This window comes from Carya illinoinensis, chromosome 15, assembly GCF_018687715.1.
Source record: "Carya illinoinensis cultivar Pawnee chromosome 15, C.illinoinensisPawnee_v1, whole genome shotgun sequence".
Taxonomy (NCBI): domain Eukaryota; kingdom Viridiplantae; phylum Streptophyta; class Magnoliopsida; order Fagales; family Juglandaceae; genus Carya; species Carya illinoinensis.
In genome coordinates this window covers 23,940,864-23,966,220 of record NC_056766.1, presented here as the reverse complement: position 1 = coordinate 23,966,220, position 25,357 = coordinate 23,940,864, and the positions used below count along the sequence as shown (strand labels likewise).

At 40.0% G+C, this 25,357-nt stretch overlaps 1 protein-coding gene across 2 annotated transcripts in view; it reads right to left on the bottom strand.

Moving 5' to 3' along the window:
* Positions 1-13,298: 13,298 nt before the first annotated feature.
* LOC122296366 (membrane-associated progesterone-binding protein 4) overlaps positions 13,299-25,357 on the bottom strand; it is a 28,087-nt gene continuing 16,028 nt past the window's right edge. For both annotated transcript variants that reach the window (XM_043105983.1, XM_043105984.1), the window contains 2 exons: positions 14,032-14,206; positions 13,299-13,807 (listed from right to left, as the gene is read on the bottom strand). In XM_043105983.1, coding sequence (XP_042961917.1) covers positions 13,640-13,807; positions 14,032-14,206 — 343 coding nt within the window. In that variant the 3' untranslated portion in view covers positions 13,299-13,639. The remainder of the gene's footprint in view (positions 13,808-14,031; positions 14,207-25,357) is intronic.

Genomic DNA, 25,357 nt, shown 5'->3' with positions numbered 1-25,357 from the left:
ATTGGAATAAGTTAAATAACTTAGAGGTTGTGGGGTTTAATTTGCAAAGTTAAATGAATTCAAACAACAGCTTTGTGTTAGAAATTATTTAGACATGCATAAACTCTTGCTATAGGTGCTATGATTGTAGACCAAATGGTATGGAAAAAGTTTTACAAGCGACTAACCTCCATCGTATTTTACTTAATCAAAAAAAAGATGATAGCAAGATATCTACACACTATTAAGAAGAATCAATATTTCTTAATATAGTAGAAACAATTTGTTCCTTGGTGGTGATAAAACTTGAATCTCTTTGTTCTATGCTTGATATGTGATATTGGGTATAAAACATCTAGCCAAAACTAGGTTAATATGGCCAAGATGCGGACACACCACATAGAAAGTTCAAAGTCATTTCTAAGGCTTACATAAGAGGGATTGGGGAATTATATTTCACCTAAGCTATCCATGTAGTAAATGTTTGTCTTAGACATTCTGTAGCAAGTTAATAAATACAAACCAGAAATAGAAAAGTACAAGGACAAATGTGCAAAGTTGACAATTGGGTTGTTGCTATAATGGAGATTAAAAAACTTCACGAAGAAATAATAAACATTAGGTTTGAAGAAATGGAGTTTTGAAGAGTCACCGAAGGGGATCCAGTGAAATATTATCATTGCATATACTCATTTGCAATATAACAATAGCTATTTACAATTATTTAATCTCTTTGCTAATACAAGATCTATTGAAGTGTGTCCCAAAGAACCATGCAAAAATTTTCTCTTGAGGAGGTTGTGGAATCAACTTTTTTTTTGGATATTCGTGTGGCACCAAGAATGACTGCTTGAAATAAATTTGTCTCTCACATCTTACTCATTCTTTAGGTCAAGCATTAGTGAAACAACACATGTACCTCTCTATATTTTTTTTATGTAGCTTTCAAATGTCATGTTACTTGAAAAAAAATACTACAATAAAGAGTACACTTGGCACAAAAAACTTTCTACAAGTGGTTCAAGAGGATATTGCTCCAATACTTAAGTCAATGTATTTCTTCAATAATACTCTAATGATGCAATGATTTAAGCCCCAAAAGTCCCAATACTAGGTATTGTTCTCCTTTTTATAATGATTTTTTGGCAATCTTTTCTCCTTATGTAATACAGTATTACATTTCACATAGGCAAGATTTTGTTTCCTACTTTGAACCATTGATCATTATCACACTTGCAAAACTCCTTAGGTCTACTTATTACAAGGCGAGGAGGAATGTGTAGAAGGAAGTGGGGAACTGGTGGTGGGAAGTGATCTACCCGAGGCCAAGAAGGGTGGAAAAAAACTGTAGACAGTGGGGACCTGAAATCTCCTTGAATGCCATTGCTGGAATGCCAAGTCTCAATATGATGAGGCTACTAGGACAAATTGATGGGATCCAGGTGGTTATTTTAGTGGACTCAAGAAGTACACACAGCTCCATAGACCCATTAGTGGCCCAAAGAACCAAGCTGAAGATAGATAGAGCTAAAAGGTTGGCGGTGAAGGTGGTTAATGGGGTTGTAATCCATAATGAAGGCCATTGTGACTCAATGAAGCTCAGAGTGCAAGGTAAATAGTTCTATCTTTCTTGTTCCATGCTCCAATTGGGTGGGTGTGATGTGGTACTAAGGGTAAATTGGTTGGAAACTTTAGATCCTATTACTTGGGACTTTTCAAAACTATCCATAATATTTGAGTATGAGAAACAAAAAGTAGAACTTAAGGGGCTCCAACTGAAACATCTTATCGGCAGCTGTAAGGCCCTTGTGGCTTCGATATCACAGTGTAATGGGTTCATTTTACAGATTGAAGAAGAGGAAAGTATGTAAGGACCAGAAGTGAACAATGTTGAGTTGAAGAAGTTATTAAGTGATTTTAGAGAGATTTTTGAGGAACCCAAAGGGCTGCCTCCACCTAAGGCCCAAGAACATAAAATTGTACTTAAAGAGGGAGTGCAACCTATTTCCACCACACCATACCGATACCCCTACTACTAGAAATCTGAGATAGAAAACATAGTGGTTGAGTTGTTAAAAAAGGAGTTATCAGGCCTAGTTCTAGCCTTTTCTCATCCCCAATTTTGTTGGTACGCAAGGCGGATAGGTGCTAGAGCTTATATGTGGATTACTGAGCCTTGAACCAGGGGACAAACAAGGACAAATTTCCAATTCCCGTGATAGATGAGTTGTTAGATGAGCTGCATGGAGCTATGTTTTTCTCTAAACTAGACCTCAGGGTTACTATCAAATTAGGGTGGTAGAGAAGGACATTGAGAAGATAGCCTTACATATTTATGAAGGGCACTATAAGTTTTTAGTGATGCCCTTCAGGTGCACTAATGCCCCATCTACTTTCCAAGGCCTAATGAATGAAGTGTTCAAATCATTGTTGAGGAGATGTGTGCTGGTTTTGTTTTATGACATTTTTCTATATAGTAAAAATTGGGGGGAAACACTTGTGTTATCTTAAACTTGTGTTGAAGATACTAGATTCGAAGTGCAAGAAGTGGACTACCTCAGGCACAACATTTATGTCGAAGGAGTCAAGGCGGATCCAGCAAAGATAAGGTCACTGCTTAAGTGGCCTATACCTAAGAATTCCAAAGCCTTGAAGGGATTCTTAGATCTGACCAGGTACTACTGAAAATTTATCAAGAATTATGGGTTACTTGCTGCCCCACTAACTAATATTTTGAGGAAGAATGCATTCAAGAAGAGTTTAGAGGCAGAGCAAGCTTTCAAAATACTGAAGGAGGCTCACTAAGCCATCGGTGCTAAGAATTTCAGATTTTACATGCCCATTTGTGATTGAATGTGGTGCAAGTGGAACAAGAATTGGGGTTGTTCTTATGCAGTTAGGACAATCTATAGCTTTTTTGAGTAAGATGCTAAAAGGGAAAGCCTTACTACTGTCCGCTTATGAAAGGGAGCTGCTTGCCTTAGTGACAGCAATGCAGAAATGCAACTCTACCTCTTGGGCCAATCATTTGTGATAAAAACAGACCAGCAAGCCCTGAAGTTTTTACTGGAGCAAAGGGTTGGAATCGAGGCACAGCAACAATGGTTGACCAAGTTAATGGGGTATGAGTTTACAATCGAATATAAGAAGGGGAGGGAAAATAGAGTGGCTGACGCTCTATCGTGAAAAGGTGATGAAGAGAAGGAGGTAGAAGGTCTACTGGCCTTAATCACCTTCCCGAGTCCCAAACGGGTAGAAGAACTTAAGTTGAGCTACAAACTCTCGCCTAAGTTTACTAAGTTGATACAAAAGGTGGAAAAAAATTCTAAAGTTCTGAAAAGGGTTAAAATGCAGCAAGGGTTACACCAAAAGAAGGGTAGACTTTTGGTGGTGCCGGATTCAAATTTCAAAAAGAAGGTCCTTCACTTTATACACTCGGATCCTATGGCGGGACACTCGGGGTACCTTAAGACCTACTAGAGGGCAGAAAGAGACTTCATATGGAAGAGAATGAAGAAGGATAAAAAGAGGTGGGTAAGAGAGTTTGACATCTGCCAAGCCACTAAAAATGAAACCCTGCCCCCAACAGGACTACTATAGCCCCTACCAATACCACAACATGGTTGGGAGAACATCTTTATGGACTTCATAGAGGGCTCGCCTAGTTCAAATGGGTACTCTATCATCTATGTGGTAGTGGACAGGTTTACAAAATACGGTCACTTCATGGCTTTGGCTCATCCCTACTCAGCCCATGAAGTAACCCAAAAGTTCTTACAGTCTATTTTCAAGCTGTATGGTTTCCCTAAAACCATTGTCTCGGACAGGGATCCAATATTCCTAAGCTCATTTTGAAAAAGCATATTCTCGCTGCAAGGCACCACACTCAATTATGGTTTTGCCTATCACTCACAAAGCGATGGGCAGACGGAGGCACTCAATAAAAGTAAGGAGGGGTACCTAAGGTGCTATTTCAGTGAAAAGCCCAAAACTTGGAAGCAGTGGTTACCCCTAGCAGAATGGTGGTACAATAGCTCCTTCCATACCACTATGAAATTTACTCCATTCAAGGCACTATATGGGTACCCTTGGGTTGCTAACCTACATCTCGGGAACCTCCAACAACGACACAGTGGATCAGATGCTCAGAAAAAAAAAAACACAAATACTCAAAAGTAAGGAAAACATTTGTAGATAATCATAGAATAGAGAGGGAGCTCAAGGAGAGTGATTGGGTCTACCTTAGACTCCAGCCATACCGTCAGAAAACAGTGGCCATGCGTCATAACGTGAAGCTGGCGCCTTGATTCTACAGCCTCTTCAGGGTGGTCCAAAGGCTGGGATCTATGGCCTACAAACTTGATCTACCATCCACATCGAGGGTTCACCCAGTGTTCCATGTCTCCTGCCTCAAGAAGAAATTAGGGGATCAGATCAAGCCTCTACCCTCACTACCACCCACTAATGATATAGGAGAAGTCTTGAGCCCGAGGTTGTGCTGGACTACCACATCAGAAGGCAAGGGAACAAATTGGTGACAAAGGCCCTTGTGAAGTGGATCAAGGTTCCTTCGAAGGTGAATAGCTCGAAAATTTTGTGAAAAGTGTAGAACCTATACCCACACCTTCTTGGCAAGATCTTGTAAGGAGGGAGATTGTCAAGATTCTCAAGGGGATTGACGATGGAAAAGGGGGAAAGTTGGGATCTTGGCACTTTGGCTGAGCAAGGAGAAAGAGATCGTGAATGTGAAGTGTAGAGACAGCATGTAAGTGAAGGGATATTATCTGTGGTGGAATGACGTAGTTTCCAGTGGAGGAATAAACAGGGTCATTTAATCTTTTTTGTTTTGGAGTCTTTTGATGTAGCCTTAAAAGGGCACAGCTTATGGTTTTAATATGTAGCTTTTACTTGTATTGAACTATGCGTTTTGGTATAGAAGTTAGAGGGTCATTTTAGTCCTTTATGCAAGAGTATGTTAGGGAAGGGGAACACAAGTACTTACTGGGGGGGAAAGAAAGCAGAATTATTCTAGAAATTTTCAGATCCTTTTTGGACGTACATGGAGGTTAAGGGTGCCTCGAACCATCCCTGCCATTGCCTTTATGAAATACAGTTTCCCTTTATTCATATCTTCCATCATTCATACAGTACATTCCATCTACCTTATCGCAATTCATCCATATTACTTAAAATTACAACCAGCACGTTAACAGAATCCTCCAAAAGGTGAAGAGCCAGGAATACTCGATAGTCACTCCATATTATTTATACTTGGAGAAAAACTGATCAGTAATCATAGAGCTTTTAACATGAATTTGTTAATTCCTTTTATAGAAAAAGTGCTCACTCTCAATGAGATTCTTACAAAAGTGGAGTCAATAAATACTTGCCACTTGTTGGGCTTGAAGCCATTAGATTTTAAATAAACCTGAGTCTTCATAAAACATATCTGGGAAAAAAATGGCTCGTGCTTAAACAATCATATATTTATGATATTATATATATATATATTTCTTTCAGCAAGAGATGAACTTCATTAATAAAACGATCCTTATTACATATAGTCTGAAATGATAGTATTTAATAGGTGAGAACTGAATCTACTATGGTGTTTATGCTCACACATGGAAATATTGTAGAAACACTTTATCACCACAACCTAAATATATGCATCATACATAAAATTCATTAACTTGTGTATCCAATTTAATAAAAATCTGTTGGATAATTAGTGTTTAAATTCCTGTGATTTACACTATTTTCAAACTCTTTGGGTTTAAAAAGTCTCCAATTAAAAATTATTACTTAAGATTATTATTTAATATTTTTTTGAATAAAATTTGGATATATTTTCTGATAATTTTTATGAATTGCCTTTCAATTTTAAACATTTTCATTATTTTAAAAAGATTATAATATAAATTAAAAAACCATTAAATTAATTTACATTAAAATAGAAAAGGTTGGCCACCTGGGTGGGGATCATGATTGTGTTGATGATGTTTTTTAATAAGTTTATTATGTTGATAGTCAAATAATGTATTTCGTCGGCCTGAGTATTCAAGGGAAGCTGTTATAACTGAGTATTCAAGGGAAGCAACACCTAGATATAGGTAGTGTAAAGAGCCTTGATTGTGTGCTCCCTTTGGTTTAATCCTAGAAGTGCAAATAATTTTTAAGAGCAATCATTAGGGATATTTTTCATTGAATTATCCGAGATGCCCTTACAAAAAATATTAGAAATATTAGATCAAAGTACACAGCGGAAGTGATATTACCTCATCAGAAATATCTTGAATCTAATGCGGTTGTTCCACAGATTCTCCGACGTCATTGTTTATCCAAAATCGTCCTATCGATAGTGGAGTGTGCTACGTGGTAATACCAGAGCAAAACCCACATATTCCACAGCCTAGATGTCGGGACTAGAGAGAATCATTTGAGAGAGAAAGAGCTTGTTGATTCTAAGTGTATCATCCAAAAAGGGGGAAGGGGCCATGTAAATAGCCCCTTTAGTGTAACCCCCTGGCTGGCCATTAAGGACCAGCCATCAAGCCTCATAAAAGCCACTTCATAACCCCCAAGAGAAGGTGAAGAGGTGCCCACTATGGGTGCCCCTTTCTTACATCTCACACTCGCACATAGTGGACAAGACCCCAGGTCTGCATTTCTCAATATGTTCTCAATCTTGTTCATACTGGCAAATAGGCCGTGCAACCATCGAGCACAACTGTAAAAGAAAAATGGGAGCACTATACCAAATCTCTTCGAAAGAAGACCGGCATAGCAACATCCCTAAAAGTGTCTCGTTATACCCCGACTTATTTGGTCACATCAGACTAAGCATCCCTAATCCCTCTCGAGTCCAAATGACTCAGAGTAATGCTCAATCTCCATAAGACATAATGTACTCACAGTTACATCGCAACTCCTAAGAAGTAACATAACTTGCCGGCAGTGAGTACACACTATTATCGATGTGTTACCAAATAGTCTTCCCTTCGCCCTCATGTCATTCAGTTTCAGTTCAGTCGCTTTCCCAGTAATGTTTCTTTAGACCGCATCATTTATGGTCATAGATAACATACCAAAGTAGCTGACACTAAAACATCAACCTTGTGACATAGTCAAAGGTCTCCTAAGGGCAAAAAATAAATTAAGGTCATCAATTATGACCTTCAGGACTCACACGGTGAGGAAACAGGGATCCATTCACTCACCTCTACTGTTGATCGCTAAAGCACATGTAGTATAAAATACATGTTACGGTGGAATTCTCTTTCCAAAGGAAGAGCGTATATCTTATCTCAATACACCGTACAGATCTTAGTATAGTCACTATCTCAGCGCCTAACCCGAGTCCCTCCATTTGCTCGCTATCCAAAGCGCCAAAGAGGATCTCGCATCTGGCTAAACCACAGGCTACATGGATTGTGGGTAACCATGAACGGTCCTTAGACCTCATCTTAGCTCCTACTAAGGCGATATATTTTGTGTCTTACAACTTATCATTCTCTGAACAAGTTCAGAATGACACATTGTCTCATCTTTGCTCGCTACCCCTTTGTAGCGCCAAAGGTGATCGCTCGTGTGAGTGAGCCGATCTAAGCCTGTCGACATACCTTTTTCACCATAACTACCTAATTTATGGTGAATGTGTATGCTTACCAAAAAAAAATACTTCCAGCCACACCACATGATCCTAAAGCACATCAGTGTCACGTGCATGACAAGCAATACCATGATGGAGGGAAATCCCATGGTCAACTAAAAAAAATAAATCACAACTCTCAAGTGAAATTTTAGGACCATTTCTCTCCATGCGCATTCTTATGTATAGTAACTTTTCAAAATATGCACCTTTCAAGAGACTCTACTTTTATATATAAAAGTCATTAGCACAACCATGAAGTCAGCGAAGACTCATCGCAAATCTCATTGAGGTCAAACTCACAATTTTAAATCTTTAGATTCTAGTCAGCAAGTCCTGCATGCAACTTTTAAGAATATTCAATGTGACCTCAAATGTCATTCAGCAAACTAAATTTGCGACTTCAAGGTTTCATATGAATCTCTTAGACTCAACAAAAAGCATGTGAGATAACCATCATTTATTTTTCTTTTAAGGGTAAAGCGATTAGGGCCTTTGCCCACAAAGATAATCACAATAGTCTAGTCATTACTTTTAACGACAATCGCAACATAAACTCACTTAATCAAGTAATCCATATTTACCCTCCTAACAAGATCTCAACCTCTAACTCCCATGAGCAAACCATAATGGAAAAACCAAATTGTATACAAGGCAAAACTAGATTCTTTAGTATTTTCCATCTCATTAATTGTCTATGGATTTTGAACAAGAGCTCATAGAAACTGTTTTTCTCATACACAATCTCACAAGATGTAAAGTCTTAGCTACTTTTCACAAACCCACATCCATCACCTTATAGTATGGAAAACCTCTCATTAGGCGACAATTAATAATTTAAGACAACCAGATCATCATCTCTCTAATTAGAGACATTTTTCTAAAACCGTCAACAGTTTTCAAAGAACCCCACTTTATTCAATAGGTCGTTAATAAAAACGACTAGGTATATTGAGTATCTTTGAGTAAATGGTTCGTTTAGACCATATGTATACAATACTAGTAGCATTCATTTGTTTTTTTTTCTTTTTTTTTTTTGTACCAAAACAGTACAAGCAACAATCATGCGCTCATAGTACTTGCACCTAAACATCACAAAAAACTTAACCATCTAATTCTCATATGAGAATCAGCTGTTTGACTATTTCAGGAAAAACTTCAATAAATGTGTGATCAATGGTTATCTAAAGGTAATTCAATTAGTGCCAAGAGTTGGATCTATACATCTATTAACTCCACTTTTTCTTTGTCAAACCAATCAACAACCCTGGGTTGGATCATATAAGTGAAGTGAATCTCAGATTCTATGTTGATGTTCCTACTATGTGAATTCTATAACTTTAGCGGAGCCATATTACAAATATTCTCTTCTAGTCTCTAAACGACGAGATAATATTGATATATTGCTTATACACTATTTATGAGGATTTTTATATTCTACGAATTTTAGGAGTCACTATCACTAATGGTACACCTTAACTCAAAGGTATACTCCCACTAGTTGTTGAATTACTCCCACTATTTTTTTCTAAAAGAAATGTACCAGGTAATGTGGAATGGAACATAATGAAACGTTCTTTCCAAAAAACAAATGTTTAAAAAAAAAACACAATACCCCACCTTAACAAAAAAAAAAAAAAACGAGTAATTTTCTTGACTCAACCAAAAAAGATCAAGCTTAGATCCTCTAGATAGAATTCACATTTGCACAAAGGAGTCATTCAAGCCAGCTCAATGGCGAATGAACTTGATTTAGGAACAAGAAGTCAAAAAATTAAAGTTGCAACTGCTTTTGCGTCATAATTTATTTAGAACTCCATTCTCAACAAGTCATTAAACTGCGAGATAATTGTTCCATGTCCTTATTGTGCATATCTAGGAACTTCTATATAGAAATGCTCATATTTGCCTTTTTCTCTGACTCTTCAAAATAAAGGAGAGGGTTCTCATTAACGAGAAAATCTTAAATTCTCAAGCTTCACACCCATCATCCTATGCCTCCACGGCATATTTTAGTATATAATTTCCCCACCTGAGAAATAATATCACTGAGTCAATGAGTGACCATCTAACTTCTAAACCTCTAGGAATTCTCACTAACACCACTACTTTCAACAAGTCTTAAATCAAATTAGGTCTAGACTTCTCTAATATCGCATTAAAAGTGCTAACAAAAACATCTATTTGTGCAACAAATGCAATATGTGTTGTTTTAGCCGTTAACTAGCGATATATCCTCATTTCTCGCTTACTCAATATTTTCATATTCTCCAATCCACTATAGGAGAGAAAAGAAAACTTTGTAAGAAATTATCTTAGCCTAAAACCTATCTTGCATCAGTGCAACCACGAGCAAGATTTTTTAGACTTAATTAAGTCATACCTAATTATTCAGACTGCCACAATTACCATGCAAACCTCCAAGGTGCTTGGTATTACTCTCAATAGGTGCTCCTAATTTCATATTTATGCAAGAACCTACTTGTTCTCACTAGAGATAAATAAAATTTGAGCAATATTACCAGTGCTAATACCACATGGAGGTGCACTGATAAAACCTTTAAAATGAATGTGTCAATCAAGAATGTCCTCAACACTCTTACACACTCAAATTTTAATATCTTTACTCGCTAGACATACTAGCAAGTTTTAGAGAGCATGTTCTAATCCGTGAATTAATTTGAGTTGCTTGAAGATTATAATACTCAACCTCAAATATAGGAGCAATTAATCTTTGCGTTACCTAAATAATGCGCAATTTCTATTATTACCCACAAGATTCTCAAAGGCAAAATAGTGATTTAGCTCTATATGAAAGTTGATCCCATCAACTTCTATAAAAAAATTGTAGTGCATGCGTCCCACGCGTACTTCCAATTTTACTCTAGGCCTTTCAGAGGTTTTTACTATAATGATGATCTAAGATTATTTAACCCTGTTAATAATCTTATTTCCAACTATTGCTCATGGAGGAGATTAATGAGACACTTAAGTCACATACATAATCTCAAGGCTTTCTTCTAGGTTATCTCAAAGTTACTAAACTATGCTGATCTAATTGCACACATATTTAAGAAATTTGCCGCGTTAATCTAAATCAGAACAAAAATAATTAATACACGTCGCAAGATCGAAAATTCGCTATGCTTCCTAATCATCTCTCGCGCCTCAATGTATAATTATTAATTTCTAACCTAATTTTTTGCGCAAATTTATATCGTATAGGAGATTAATTCCAAATTAATCTCAACCATACTCCCACTAGGATAAGCAATCTACCGAGTTAGTCACATGCAAAAAAAATTTCTTCCTAAATCAAAGAAATCAGTTTAAGCCAGTCATAAGCATGTACAAATAAAACTCAGGCTACTTAATCCTCTATATTATCACATAAAAAAAAATAATGACTAACTCTTAAGAATAGTCCAACAACACGTGATAAAACAAGCTTATGCAATTACATGTAAACACCATACATGTACAAGAAATTCATCACATTTCATCCAAATAATTATTATCCACAAAATAATAATAATAATCTAGGCAATTTAAAACGTAAAATAAAATGTCTAACAAATGTGACGAAAATCATTTCATAATATCATGGCATGCATGTATTCAATAACCATAATAACATGCAAAAATATTTCAAATAAAAATTCTATGCCACAATAACATGCTGAATAAATAAATAAAGTCAGCAAACTTACCAACACTAAGCTCTAACCCAATCATTGAGCTCATTGTCCTGAGGTCTTGGCTTCAAATCACCAACCAAACTTTTTTTGTTTTTTTAATTAAGAAAAAACGGGGCTACAATTAATGAATAGCCCATCTCGTTTTACAGCCCACAGCTTAAAAACAAGTTCTCAACGTGATTTAAAACAAATCAAGATGGGTCAGATTAAAAAAAAAAACTTTAAGGCCAAGCCCATTTCATTAAAAAAAAAAAAAAAAAACCGGCCCAAGCCAAAATACCTAACACATTTTCTTCGGCCCATCTAAATTTTAAACCCAAACTAGTTTTGAATCCAGACCAAAAACCATTTCAGGAGCCCAAAAAAGATTTTAAGCCCATATGTCTTTAAACATCATCTTCTTCCTCACACGTAGGGCAACATCGCTAACTCAAAAGGTCCTTTGCCGCCACCTTCATCTTCTTCCTCCAGCAACCTGTCAAAAAAAAAAATTTCTTCTTCTTGCAGTTGCTGCCGCCACCATTCAAGGTCCCCTACAGCTCACCATCCGGAGCACCATGCTCACTGTAGCGGCCAGAGTACCTTCAAGCGGGCTCCTGGTGAGCCGCTCATTGGTGCGCTCTGCACCATGTGCGCGGCGCAGCTGCTGCTGGTGTGCGCAGCACCTGGTGCCAGCCGCAACAGGTGCGCAGCAGCACCTCCTGCGCAGCCGCACCAGGTGCGCTGCTACACCTCGGCGGCTTCTCCGTGGGGAGCAGTGGTGCGCGCGGCACCAGTGCGCTGCAGTGCGCAGGTGGTGAGCGCAGCACCACGCTGCCGACTGCACCACAGGGTGCTCGCAGCACCACGTCGTGCAGGTGGGTTGCCTGGAACAGCCATGCAGGCTTGCCATCAACGCACATCACACCGGCAGAAACTGCCGCTTGGCCTGGACGGCACAACGCTGTGGTGGTGGACTCAGCACCTGGCAGCACCCAAACAGTGCGCGACGTTACACCTAGATCTCGTGGATCTTGCTGTCGCGTAGCAAAATCTGGTGTTCTCATCGCGCAGCACAACGTGCGGCATTTTGTGTGGCTTGTGCTGCTCGTAGCGAGCGGGATGGGCAGTGAGATCTCACTGTGCCCATCTGGGCAGCGTGGCATCGGTGCGCATTGTACCATGAACCAGTTCGAACCACCTCGCCCGGTGGTATGGTCAGAATCACTCATGCACTCGGGAAAAAAAAAAAAAAATTCTCATCACAATGCATTTCAAACAGATTTTATCAAACAAAGTACAAACAATGCGAGCAAAATTTAAATCGGGAACAACCGATCTTGCTCTGATACCAATGTTAGAAATATTAGATCAAAGTACACAGCGGAAGTGATATTACCTCATCAGAAATATCTTGAATCTAATGCGGTTGTTCCACAGATTCTCCGACGTCATTGTTTATCCAAAATCGCCCTATCGATGGTGGAGTGTGCTACGTGGTAATGCCAAAGCAACACCCACATATTCCACAGCCTAGATGTCGGGACTAGAGAGAATCATTTGAGAGAGAAAGAGCTTGTTGATTCTAAGTGTATCATCCAAAAAGGGGGAAGGAGCCATGTAAATAGCCCCTTTAGTGTAACCCCCTGGCTGGCCATTAAGGACCAGCCATCAAGCCTCATGAAGTGGCTTAAAAGCCACTTCATAACCCCCAAGAGAAGGTGAAGAGGTGCCCACTATGGGTGCCCCTTTCTTACAAAAAACTTTTAATGAAGATTAGTAGGACTATATTCCAGACAACCAATGCAAATAAAAAAAGTATTCAAGGGAAGCATGCTCCTTTTTTCAAAACGTGGATCTAAGACATTCAGAAATATCAACTTGTTTAGTGATCAATCTCTGGGGAGCATCAGTCACAAAACTCTCACAGAGACGGCTAGGTTGAGAGTTCATGGAGTAAAGGGTTATCATCTGTTTCAAGCAAGGGCAAGTAATTCCCACAATGTTATGACATTAAGCATGCTAATCAAGAATCACAAATCTGTTTAAGAGAGAGATAACAGTGAAAAGGCATTCCCATATGGCTTTAAAGAAAAAAAAATTAAAGGTAAAGCTCATCTAGTCACAAATTGTCCTAAGGATGTAATCTTGTGTTATTATGTCTTTGATATTGCCCCCCCCCCCCCCCCCCCCCCCCCCCCCCTTCTTCCTTTTTCTCTTAAAAAAAAATGCAAAAAATGTGAAAAAAGAAAAGAATACTATGAAAGACTTGTTTACGACACATTCAGGAAGATTTAACCTCATCTTTGCCAGTAAAACCATTAAACCTAACTTAAACTCGGCAAGTCGTGGCAAGGAAGTCACATCCATCATAAACTTCCAGCCCTGGCTGGTCCAGTTGATCCTCTTTAAAGCAAACACAGCGCTTACTCATCTTCCCAGTCAAAGCAATTTCCAAAGGCCTCTGGACCAACCTTGGTATGCCGACATCGCACCAAACCTAACACAAATCACAATAAGAGATATAACTCATAGAACATTAAAATGTCAGTTCAATTATCATCAAACGTCTGAGTCATTTAATAACTATTTTTGACGAGATAGTTACTAACTCCACAATCTGCCAGACATGTAATATCAAAACTGAGACGAAGAGCAAAACAGTTAGAATAGCAGTAAGGTATAGTAAGATATCGTTCCCAAGTCAATCATGAAAACGCATACCTCTCCTCCACTGTCCTGGCTCCACCTTGAATTGCAACTGAGTTGTTTGGCTTCTTCAATCTTCTGTTTCTCCAAAAGCTGTGCACCTCTCGCAGCCTTCACTTCAACTCCTTTCAAATATTTTGTTGGGTTTCCATGGCTGTCATAGTAACGACCTACTAACTTGCCAATAAATCTGAAAATAGGAGTTCAGCACTGAATCAAATACCAAGTATGGTGCTCCATCCAAGATTTTCATGTAACCATAAAATTTGATCAAAGTATTACAATCATTTACAAATCCTGATGCTGATTTACAGCAACATATTTAGCACATTTTGTAATGCCCAAAGCAAATCCTCCTACATTTGATAACATGGTATTTATGACATCATATTTACCACTAAGACTCCAAATCGGTAAGATGCTTGTTTTGCTCATGCTGTAAACATGATGCTGTATTTTGTACCGAGTTGATGGATTTGCTTATGGTAAATACAAAATTAGCCCATATCTCATGATCCATCCCAGTGGAAGAAGTGGATCCACACCTTGGCCAGAGGAGTTTTACACTACTTTTTAATTTAATTTTATTTTCTTGTTTTGTTTTGATTGTTTTAAGGAATGCAACGTGGCAATAGGGACCACGTTGGCATGAGTCGGCACGGCTAAGATGTTTTAATTAATTTGACAAGGCCCTGTCCTACATTTTTTGACGGAAGGACTTCTTTTGATAAATCTCACAATCCTAGGTACCACCTGTTAAACCCAAGGACTAATTTAGTAGAATGCATGAGCAAGAGTCATAGACCAGCAAAAGATGGACTCTAATAGCTTTGGAAACATATCAGAGATTTCTTTTGACAACCCTTCAATCAACTTAACAAAAAAAATCACAAATAAAAAAATGCTTTGAACTGGCATCCCTTTTACAATGTGACACCTAATCTACTCCTTTTTGTCAAATAGTACCCTCTATCCAATTTTGATCATTACGATGGACAAAGAGAGGTGACATAGCACAATCTTAACAATTTGATCTTAACAAAATATGAATATAAAATGAATTAAAAAAAAAAAAAACACACCAATGGAAGCCATTGCGGCATTAAATTTACACTCAATGACTTAAATTATGCTCTATATTAATAATGGTAGTAGTGAATAAAAAATATGAACTATGCACTCCAAAAAATTACCCAGTACTATATTAGGAAATGGAAAAAAGTACCAAGAAACAACTTCAACAAAGGAATCCAATTCTCAAAGATTTTAAGAAAATCGAGTGAATATGAACTTAAAGAGGCAATCTTTGGAGCAAGCAATGCAAATCTCACATTATTAAGGCCCCACAAAAGACACCGTTGAACAAATGATTTCCACATAAAATGTAGCAAATAAATGGAAAAGTTTATATACAATTCTGGCAAGTAAGACAAACTCATTTAAAAAAGTTGCAAAGCTTGTCTAGATGACCAAGGTGGGTGCAGGGACTGCTTCTTGGTTTAGTCCAACTTGATGCTAGAACATCATTCTTAGACAGTTTCAAAATAGTCCCACAACAACCTTCTTGGTTTGTGTCGTTTTATAATTCTTTTTTCACCAAAAAAATATTTTTTGAAGTATCATTTCTTAAAATACAAAACACATTTTTTCCATGTAATCGCCAAATCTAATGTTAACCAGAAAGGATGTAGGGAATTGATATGCAATATACCCTGGATTGAGAATAAGTGACTGGTAGATGGGAACCCACAATGCCTAAAAGGGAGAAGTTCAATTGTAACACTAACTAATCCATTTAGAGTGTAAGCCCATAACTAAATTGGGAGATACTAGAGCCATTAAGAATGGAATCAAACCCTAGGTTTAATAGTGTCATATGCATCAGAGATGACACTCACAACAGAAGTTGTGCCAGTTGTCACGGACTTAAAATTTCTTCACTCGACCCGTGCGGCCTTAGGAGGCTTTCTCTCCACAAAGCTCCTAAGTAAGCCTTCTAAAGGACTCAAGACAATAGAGAACAAAACTAGAGAGAGAAAATAGAGAGAGATGCTCTAGAGAACTTGTTAGCTCTATTGCTTAGTGATTTACACAAATGAGACCCCCTCTATTTATAGGGAGTTCTTGGTACAAAGAATGGTTAGGATTGTGACACTTGTCATCAATCCAAGAGTAAAGAACTTTCTAGATTACTACTCTAGAATTGTCTATAACGCCCCTTCTATATTACTACTCTAGAAATGTCTATAACGCCCCTTCTAGATCACTACTCTAGAATTGTCTATAAAGCCCTTCCCTAAAAGGTTCTACACCATTCTAGAATACTCCACACAATTCTACAAGATTACAAAGGATTAGGAGACTCTAGAAGGTTGGGGAATTCTCTAGAAAAATCTAGGTGGTGACATTCTTCCCCACCAAGTTTCGCGACGTCCTCGACGCGGTGTCTTCATGGAACCTTCGAATGTGATCTTCAAATTGCCACAACGACTCCTTTGGTTCCCAAGTTGTCTCACTTTCGGGCAATCCCTTCCACTTGATCAAGTATTCTTGGCGTGGCTTATGACTCTTTCGCCTGATGACACGGTCCGCCAAGATTTCTTCTACTTCTTTATTAAAAGTGGTAGTTATACCCAAGGGTGCACGCTTAGACTCTCCTCGTGTTGGCTCCTCTTCATCACCATGGTAAGGTTTCAAACAGCTGACATGGAAGACTGGATGAAGTTTGAACTTGGGGGGTAAGTCTAACTTGTAGGAGACCTTTCCTATTTTCTTGATGACTAGGAACGGTCCCTCATACCGTCGTACAAGCCCCTTGTGTAGCTTTCTTGTGAACTTATGTTGGCTTGACAAGATCTTTACTAACACCAAGTCGCCTATACGATATTCTGCGTGCCTCCTTTTCTGATCAGCCCACTTCTTCATCTTCTTGGTTGCTTTGTCTAAGTAGGAGCGGGTCACATCCAATTGTTCGTTCCAAGACTTAGCAACCTTGAAGGCTGTTGGACAATTCCTTGCATAGCTTGTCTCCAACGACTGGGGAGTAAGTGGTTGCTGTCCCATTATAATCTCAAAGGGGCTTTTGTTTGTGGATTCACTTCTTTGTAAATTATAGGAGAATTGAGCAACATCCAATAACTTAGCCCAATCGGATTGGTTGGCACTTACAAAGTGCCTCAAGTATAACTTCAACAAGGCATTCACCCTCTCAATTTGCCCATCTGTCTGAGGGTGAAAACTGGTAGAGAAATGTAGGGCAGACCCCATAAGCTTGAATAGCCCTGACCAGAACTTTCCTGTGAAGCGAGGGTCCCGATCACTAATGATGCTCTGTGGTAAGCCCCAATACTTCACCACATGCTTGAAGAATAACTTTGCAATTTCTTCAGCTGAGCAATCCTTAGGAGCCGCGATGAAGGTGGCATACTTGGAGAATCGATCTACCACCACAATGAGGGTACCGCACCCCTCAGATCTGGGTAGAGCCACTATAAAATCCATGCTCACACTTTCCCATGGGTGAGAAGGAATGGGTAGTGGTTCTAGTAATCCTACAGGACTTTGATTCTCCACCTTATCTTGTTGACACACAAGACAAGTCTTCACGTAGAGTTCCACCTCATCTCTCAATTGAGGCCAATAGTAGGAAGCTTCCAGCAAAGCTCGAGTACGTCGTTGGCCTGGATGTCCAGCCCACAAGGAATCATGGCTTTCCTTGATAAGGTTCCTCCGTAGATTTCTCCACTTTGAAACATAGATTCGTCGCCTTACAGTGTAGAGAAGACCGTCCTCTACCCAGAATCTTTTAGTTTTCCCCTCCTTAGCCATGTTTACCAAGTTCTTGACTAAGGGATCATGGTCCATGCCTTCACGGATTACATCAAGTAGCTCCCCTTGAGCTTGAGTGATAGCAGAAAGTTCACACTTCCTACTTAATGCATCAGCAACAAGGTTGGCCTTCCCGGGTTTGTATTCCAAGACAAAGTCAAATTCTGCCAAGAAGTCTTGTCACCTAGCTTGCTTTGGGCTTAGTTTCTTCTGACTTTGGAAGTCACTAGTGGCAATGTTATCTGTCTTGACCACAAAATGAGAGCCAAGCAGATAGTGTCGCCAAACTCTGAGGCAGTGGATGATAGCCGTCATCTCCTTCTCTTGTACGGTGTATCGCCTCTCAGTCTCATTGAGTTTGCGACTCTCATATGCAATGGGATGTCCCTCTTGCATGAGAACTCCCCCTATGGCAAAATCTGATGCATCTGATTGTACCTCAAAATGCTTGGTACAATCTGGTAAGGCCAAGACCGGTTCCTCCGTGACGGCTGTCTTCAGATCGTCAAAGGCTTCCTGACACCTTGATGACCACTCCCATGTCTTGTTCTTCTTGAGCAAATCGGTGAGGGAGGATGCTCTTGTAAAGTATCCCTTTATCAATCTTCTATAGTAGTTGACAAGCCCAAAGAAAGATCGAAGCTCGGTAACCTTAGTGGGAGGATCCCACTTCTTGATGGCTTCAATTTTCCCCTCTTCCATGCTGAGTTTTCCACCTTGGATTTTGTGGTCAAGGAAATGGACTTCAGTTAGTGCAAATGAGCACTTCTGCATCTTGACATAGAGTTGGTTTTCCTTTAAGACACGGAAAACAACCCTTAAATGCTCCACATGTTCTTCAAGGGTAGAACTATAGATGACGATATCATCCAAATAGACTACCACAAATTGATCAAGATAGGGATGGAAGATCTTGTTCATGAGTGTGCAGAAGGTGGCTGGAGCATTTGTGAGGCCAAAGGGCATCACTAGGAACTCGTATGCCCCATAGCGAGTTGCACAAGTTGTTTTTGCTTCATCTCCTTCCGCAATCCTCACTTGATAGTACCCCGATCTTAAATCAAGTTTAGAGAAGTACTTCACATGGCCCAATTGATCAAACAAATCAGCAATTAAAGGAATAGGGTACTTGTTTTTTATGGTTACCTTATTCAGAGCCCGATAGTCGATGCACAACTGCAAAGACCCATCATATTTCTTTTGGAACAACACGGGTGCCCCATATGGTGCCTTGGAGGGTTGGATGAATCCGGCATCAAGTAGCTCCTTAAGTTGCCTCCTTAGTTCTTCAAGCTCTGGAGGTGACATGCGATAAGGTGCTTTGGCGGGTGGTTTGACGCCGGGTTCCAACTCGATCTGATGATCCACCTCTCTCCTAGGTGATAGTTGCTTGGGCAACTCTGGAGGCATGACATCCTCATAGTCCTTGAGGACCTTTTGGATTTCCTTGGGTGGAGGGGAGGAAATCTTCACTTCATCTTCCTCCATTGAAGCCAAGTAAGACACCTCGCCCTTCTTCCATCCTTTCTTGAATTGCATGGCGGATAGAAGCTGGGTGGTGCTTGACTTGGATACGGTGGGTATCATGCATGGACCGCCTTCTAAGATGCACACCAAGTTATAATGGGGAAGAGACACTACATTTAATTGTCTCAAGAATTCCATCCCCAACACGATGTTGAAGTCATCCATAGGGGCGACTGAGAAATCTACCGTACCTTTCCAAGTGCCAAGTTGTAGCTCCACCCCATGAGCTACGCCATCAAGGGGTTTGGCCTCAGAATTCACGGTATTCAGCCATCCTTGACCCTTCTTAAGAGGAATCCCTAGCCGTGTGGCCTCCTCCTTCTTAATGAAGTTATGAGAAGCTCCTGAGTCGACCATGGCGTGACTCTTCTTCCCATTGACGAATACCTCTACAAACATCAAAAATCCATCCTTAGTGGTTGGCTTTGTGCTTGCCTTGAGGGAGTTGAGAAGTTGTAGACACCCCAGGTGCGACTTCTCTTGAACTTCCTTCTCTTCCAACATGGCGTTGAGGGCCTTCCTCTTGGGACAATCTCTAGCCCAATGTGGTCCATTACATAGGAAGCAAGCATCTTTTGGCTTCTTGTCTTGAGAGTAGTCCTTCTTGCCCTCCTTTGATGTTGAAGGCTTGTCTCTTCGGTCTTTGTACTATGGGGGCTTGAACCCCTTCGCTCCCTCACCCTTACTGTGATTATCCTTTGAAGACTTGGGCTTTGAAGAGTTATCACTCTTATGATACTCAAATTCTTCTAAGGTTTCTGCCACTGTCAGGGCGGTGGAGATGTCGTTGACTCCACGACGCTTGAGTTCTTGAGCCACCCAAGATTTGAGACCATCGATGAAGTTGAAGAGGAGATCTTCTTCACTCATGTTTGTGATTTGAAGCATGAGGGCAGAAAATTCCTCAACATAGTTGCGGATAGAAGAGGTGTGTTTCAACTCCTTCATTCTCTTCCGCGCATTGATAGCCACATTCTCAAGATAGAATTGTCTCTTGAGTTCACGCTTGAACTCTTCCCAAGAATCAATAATGCAAGTACCCTTCTCTATCTCACTATGCTTACGACGCCACCAAGTACCAGCAAGATTAGTAAGGTAGAGAAAGACAGTACGTACCTTGACATGCTCATCTTGCATGTTCAAAGCTTCGAAGTAGCGCTCTATGTGCCACATGTAGTTGTCTAGTTCTTTGGCATCCCGCTTGCCATCGAACTCCTTTGGTTTGGGGCTATCCACCCTTGGTGTCGCCATCATTCCAGCTCCGACGGCGCCCCCATTGGCCACTGCCCGCTTGCACATGGCCCAATCCGCCTTGGTCTCCTCCAGACCGACGCGGTGTTCCTCCATTTGCTCGTGGAGTTTTGTTAGCTCCCCCAAGACCCGGTCTTGGAAAGCAACATTCTCAACATGCTCTGCCTCGATGGTGGGGTTGATGGTGCTCAGAATGGACTCCTTGAGCGATTCGGATTGTCCCTCCAATCCTAGCTCCTCCAAACCTTGCTCTACGATGTCAAGTCGATCCCTGACATCCGCTACCGCCACCTCCATCCTCGTCACAGTGTTGTCAAGGGTGCTCACCTCCCTCTGAGACTGATCTCATTCCTCAATCTTGACCAATATCTTGGTCATGGCCCTATCGATGCCATCGAGACGAGACTCCATAGATGAGGTTGATTCCTTCGACCTCTTGCTCTTTCGTGTCTCCAGGGGCTCCATGGTGATCTCGCTTGGATCCGCCATCCTAACCTGGACAGCTCTAATACAAATTGTCACAAACTTAGAATTTCTTCACTCGACCCGTGCGGCCTTAGGAGGCTTTCTCTCCACAAAACTCCTAAGTAAGTCTTCTAAATGACTCAAGACCATAGAGAACAAAGCTAGAGAGAGAAGATAGAGAGAGATGCTCTAGAGAACTTGTTAGCTCTATTGCTTAGTGATTTACACAAATGAGACCCCCTCTATTTATAGGGAGTTCTTGGTACAAAGAATGGTTAGGATTGTGACACTTGTCATCAATCCAAGGGTAAAGAACTTTCTAGATTACTACTCTAGAATTGTCTATAACGCCCCTTCTAGATTACTACTCTAGAAATGTCTATAACGCCCCTTCTAGATCACTACTCTAGAATTGTCTATAAAGCCCTTCCCTAAAAGGTTCTACACCATTCTAGAATACTCCACACAATTCTACAAGATTACAAATGACTAGGAGACTCTAGAAGGTTGGAAAATTCTCTAGAAAAATTTAGGTGGTGACACAGTGCTCATCATGAAGAAAATGTGAATTCCACCATGAAGCATAGGAATAAGCAAATTAATAGAGATGTGAATATGCATGTAACAGAAGATCTATTAGTTAAGTAGAGGACAAAAAATTATGTTTCCTTTAGATGGAGAGCATTACTGTTAAAGGTTGTCGACAGAATTGTTGAACAAGTATATTGATTGTAGTGTAATAAGTGCGTGCACCTTAAGAAATAAAATTTTTCAGGAAATGCACCATAGACTTCAAATGATCTATTACGTGCTTAACAATCTTTGGGGCCAGTATGCTGCTCAGTTCAGGAAAGACATCACAAATAAAGTGATTGCAAAGATAGGCTAAGATTCTCAGTTTGTAGATAACACAAGTGAGTTTAGTATTTAAATGGTCATAGAGACATTAGGTATATCTTTGAATGTAGTCAATGAGTATTTGGAAAAAAATTTTATTAATCAAAGGCAGAGGAATCTTTGGAGTCTTTTATAAAAAGAAGGTTTCATGTTTAGAATAACACAGTAATTGAGGATAGAAAGATTTTTTTTTTAAGACAAGCAAACGATTGTATTAATAAGAATAGGCATAGCCCAGGTATAGAGGATAGAGAGATGAAGCAAAACTCTAGGTTTGATGGTCCTAGGACAGATCCCGAACAAAACTTGAGGATATAAAGATCTCAAGTTGATTGAGGTTTGAACCTAACGATCAAAATAGTTGAGATTTAATTGGATGTCGAGGTGTACTTGTGGAAAACTCCTTGCCTAGAGCCTGTGCACCATCGGGATTAGTCGGGACTTTTTCTCAGATACCCAATGCCAATAAAAAAAAATATTTAATTGGATGTGACGAGTTGATATGTTAATTATGATCCAAGTATTGAGCTTGGATGGTACCATCAATGATTAATTACAAAAAAGTATTGAGGTTTTAATTATAAAATCTTTTAAAAGCATTTCATGCACTACAGAAGCACGATCATCTTTGATGGTTTTAATGTATGTTTCACGAGGTTCCTTTGAATTGAAAAAGACTTAGCGTAGGCTTACAATTACTGAAGATGGACTGTTTAGGGCATGAATTGAAATTGACGAATGGTTTTTAGTATATATATATTAAGATGGTAGTTAGAATTTAGATGTGTAAATTCCAAAGATGAATGGTTTAGGGGGACTGATTTTAATATCCCAAATTGAGTATAATAGGGTGATGAATGAGATCCTATATTGCTTAGAAGGGAAGTTCTTACAGTTTATAATGATTGAAAAGGGCTCCAATTGTAACATTAACTAGCCTCTTTTGAGTAACTACATGTTTGGCAAGTAAGGTCGGTCCAGAACTTTTCAATAAAGGCTTTCATCTTCAATCTAAACATCTTTAAATCTAAAAAACTATATATATTTCCCAGAGAAAGCCTTTCAGCAAACCATTTGCCTAGATTCCAGTGAAAAATAAAAAAACATAAAAACCGAAACAACTTTTACAAAAAAATCCTAAAAAAAAAAAAAAAACAACCCTTAAAAATTTATATCCAAACAATTTTTTCAAATCTACCTACCCATTTTTTACCAACCCTAATACAAATCATATCTTAACAAGTTTTTATTCAAACAATTCTCAAAATTCACTCAAACATTCTTCACAATTTTCTAGCATCAGCATACTGTCACCACCTAGATTTTTCTAGAGAATTCCCCAACCTTCTAGAGTCTCCTAGTCCTTTGTAATCTTGTAGAATTGTGTGGAGTATTCTAGAATGGTGTAGAACCTTTTAGGGAATGGTTTTATAGACAATTCTAGAGTAGTGATCTAAAAGGGGCGTTATGGACATTTCTAGAGTAGTAATCTAGAGGGGCGTTATAGACAATTCTAGAGTAGTAATCTAGAAAGTTCTTTACGCTTGGATTGATGACAAGTGTCACAATCCTAACCATTCTTTGTACCAAGAACTCCCTATAAATAGAGGGGGTCTCATTTGTGTAAATCACCAAGCAATAGAGCTAACAAGTTCTCTAGAGCATCTCTCTCTATCTTCTCTCTCTAGATTTGTTCTATTGTCTTGAGTCCTTTAGAAGGCTTACTTAGGAGCTTTGTAGAGACAAACCTCCTAAGGCCGCACGGGACATGTGAAGAAATTCTAAGTCCGTGACAGTTGGTATCAGAGTCGTCCAGGTTAGGATGGCAGATCCAAGCGAGATCACCATGGAGCCCCTGGAGACACGAAAGAGCAAAAGGTCAAAGGATTCAACCTCTTCTATGGAGTCTCGTCTCGATGGCATCGAGAGGGCCATGGCCAAGATATTGGCCAAGATCGAGGGATGGGATCAGTCTCACAGGGAGGTGAGCACCCTTGACAACACTGTGACGATGATGGAGGTGGCGGTAGCGGATGTCAGGGACCAACTTGACATCGTGGAGCAAGGTTTGGAAGAGCTAGGATTGGAGGGACAATCCGAATCGCTCAAAGAGTCCATTCTGAGCACCATCAACCCCACCATCGAGGCACAGCATGTTGAGAATGTTGCTTTCCAAGACCGGGTCTTGGGGGAGCTAACAAAACTCCACGAGCAAATGGAGGAACACCGCGTCGGTCTGAAGGAGACCAAGGCGGATTGGGCCATGTGCAAGAGGGCAGTGACCAATGGGGGCGCCGTCGGAGATGGAATGATGACGACACCAAGGGTGGATACCCCCAAACCAAAGGAGTTCGATGGCAAGCAGGATGCCAAAGAACTAGACAACTACATGTGGCACATGGAGCGCTACTTCGAAGCTTTGAACATGCAAGATGAGCATATCAAGGTACGTACTGCCTCTCTCTACCTTACTAATCTTGCTGGTACTTGGTGGCGTCGTAAGCATAGTGAGATAGAGAAGGGTACTTGCACTATTGATTCTTGGGAAGAGTTTAAGCGTGAACTCAAGAGGCAATTATATCCTGAGAATGTGGCTATCAATGCGCGGAAGAGAATGAAGGAGTTGAAGCACAACTCTTCTATCCGCAACTATGTTGAGGAATTTTCTGCCCTCATGCTTCAAATCACAAACATCAGTGAAAAAGATCTCCTCTTCAACTTCATCGATGGTCTCAAATCTTGGGTGGCTCAAGAACTCAAGCGTCGTGGAGTCAATGACATCTCCACCACCCTGACACTGGCAGAAACCTTAGAAGAATTTGAGTAACATAAGAGTGACAACTCTTCAAAGCCCAAGTCTTCAAAGGATAATCACAGTAAGGGTGGGGGAGCGAAGGGGTTCAAGCCCCCACAGTACAAAGACCGAAGAGACAAGCCTTCAACATCAAAGGAGGGCAAGAAGGACTACTCTCAAGACAAGAAGCCAAAAGATGCTTGCTTCCTATGTGATGGACCACATTGGGCTAGAGATTGTCCCAAAAGGAAGGCCCTCAACGCCATGTTGGAAGAGAAGGAAGTTCAAGAGAAGTCGCACCTGAGGTGTCTACAACTTCTCAACTCCCTCAAGGCAAGCACAAAGCCAACCACTAAGGATGGATCTTTGATGTTTGTAGAGGTATTCGTCAATGTGAAGAAGAGTTACGCCATGGTCGACTCAGGAGCTTCTCATAACTTCATTAAGAAGGAAGAGGCCACACGGCTAGGGATTCCTCTTAAGAAGGGTCAAGGATGGCTGAAGACCATGAATTCTAAGGTCAAACCCCTTGATAGCGTAGCTCACGGGGTGGAGTTACAACTTGGCACTTGGAAAGGT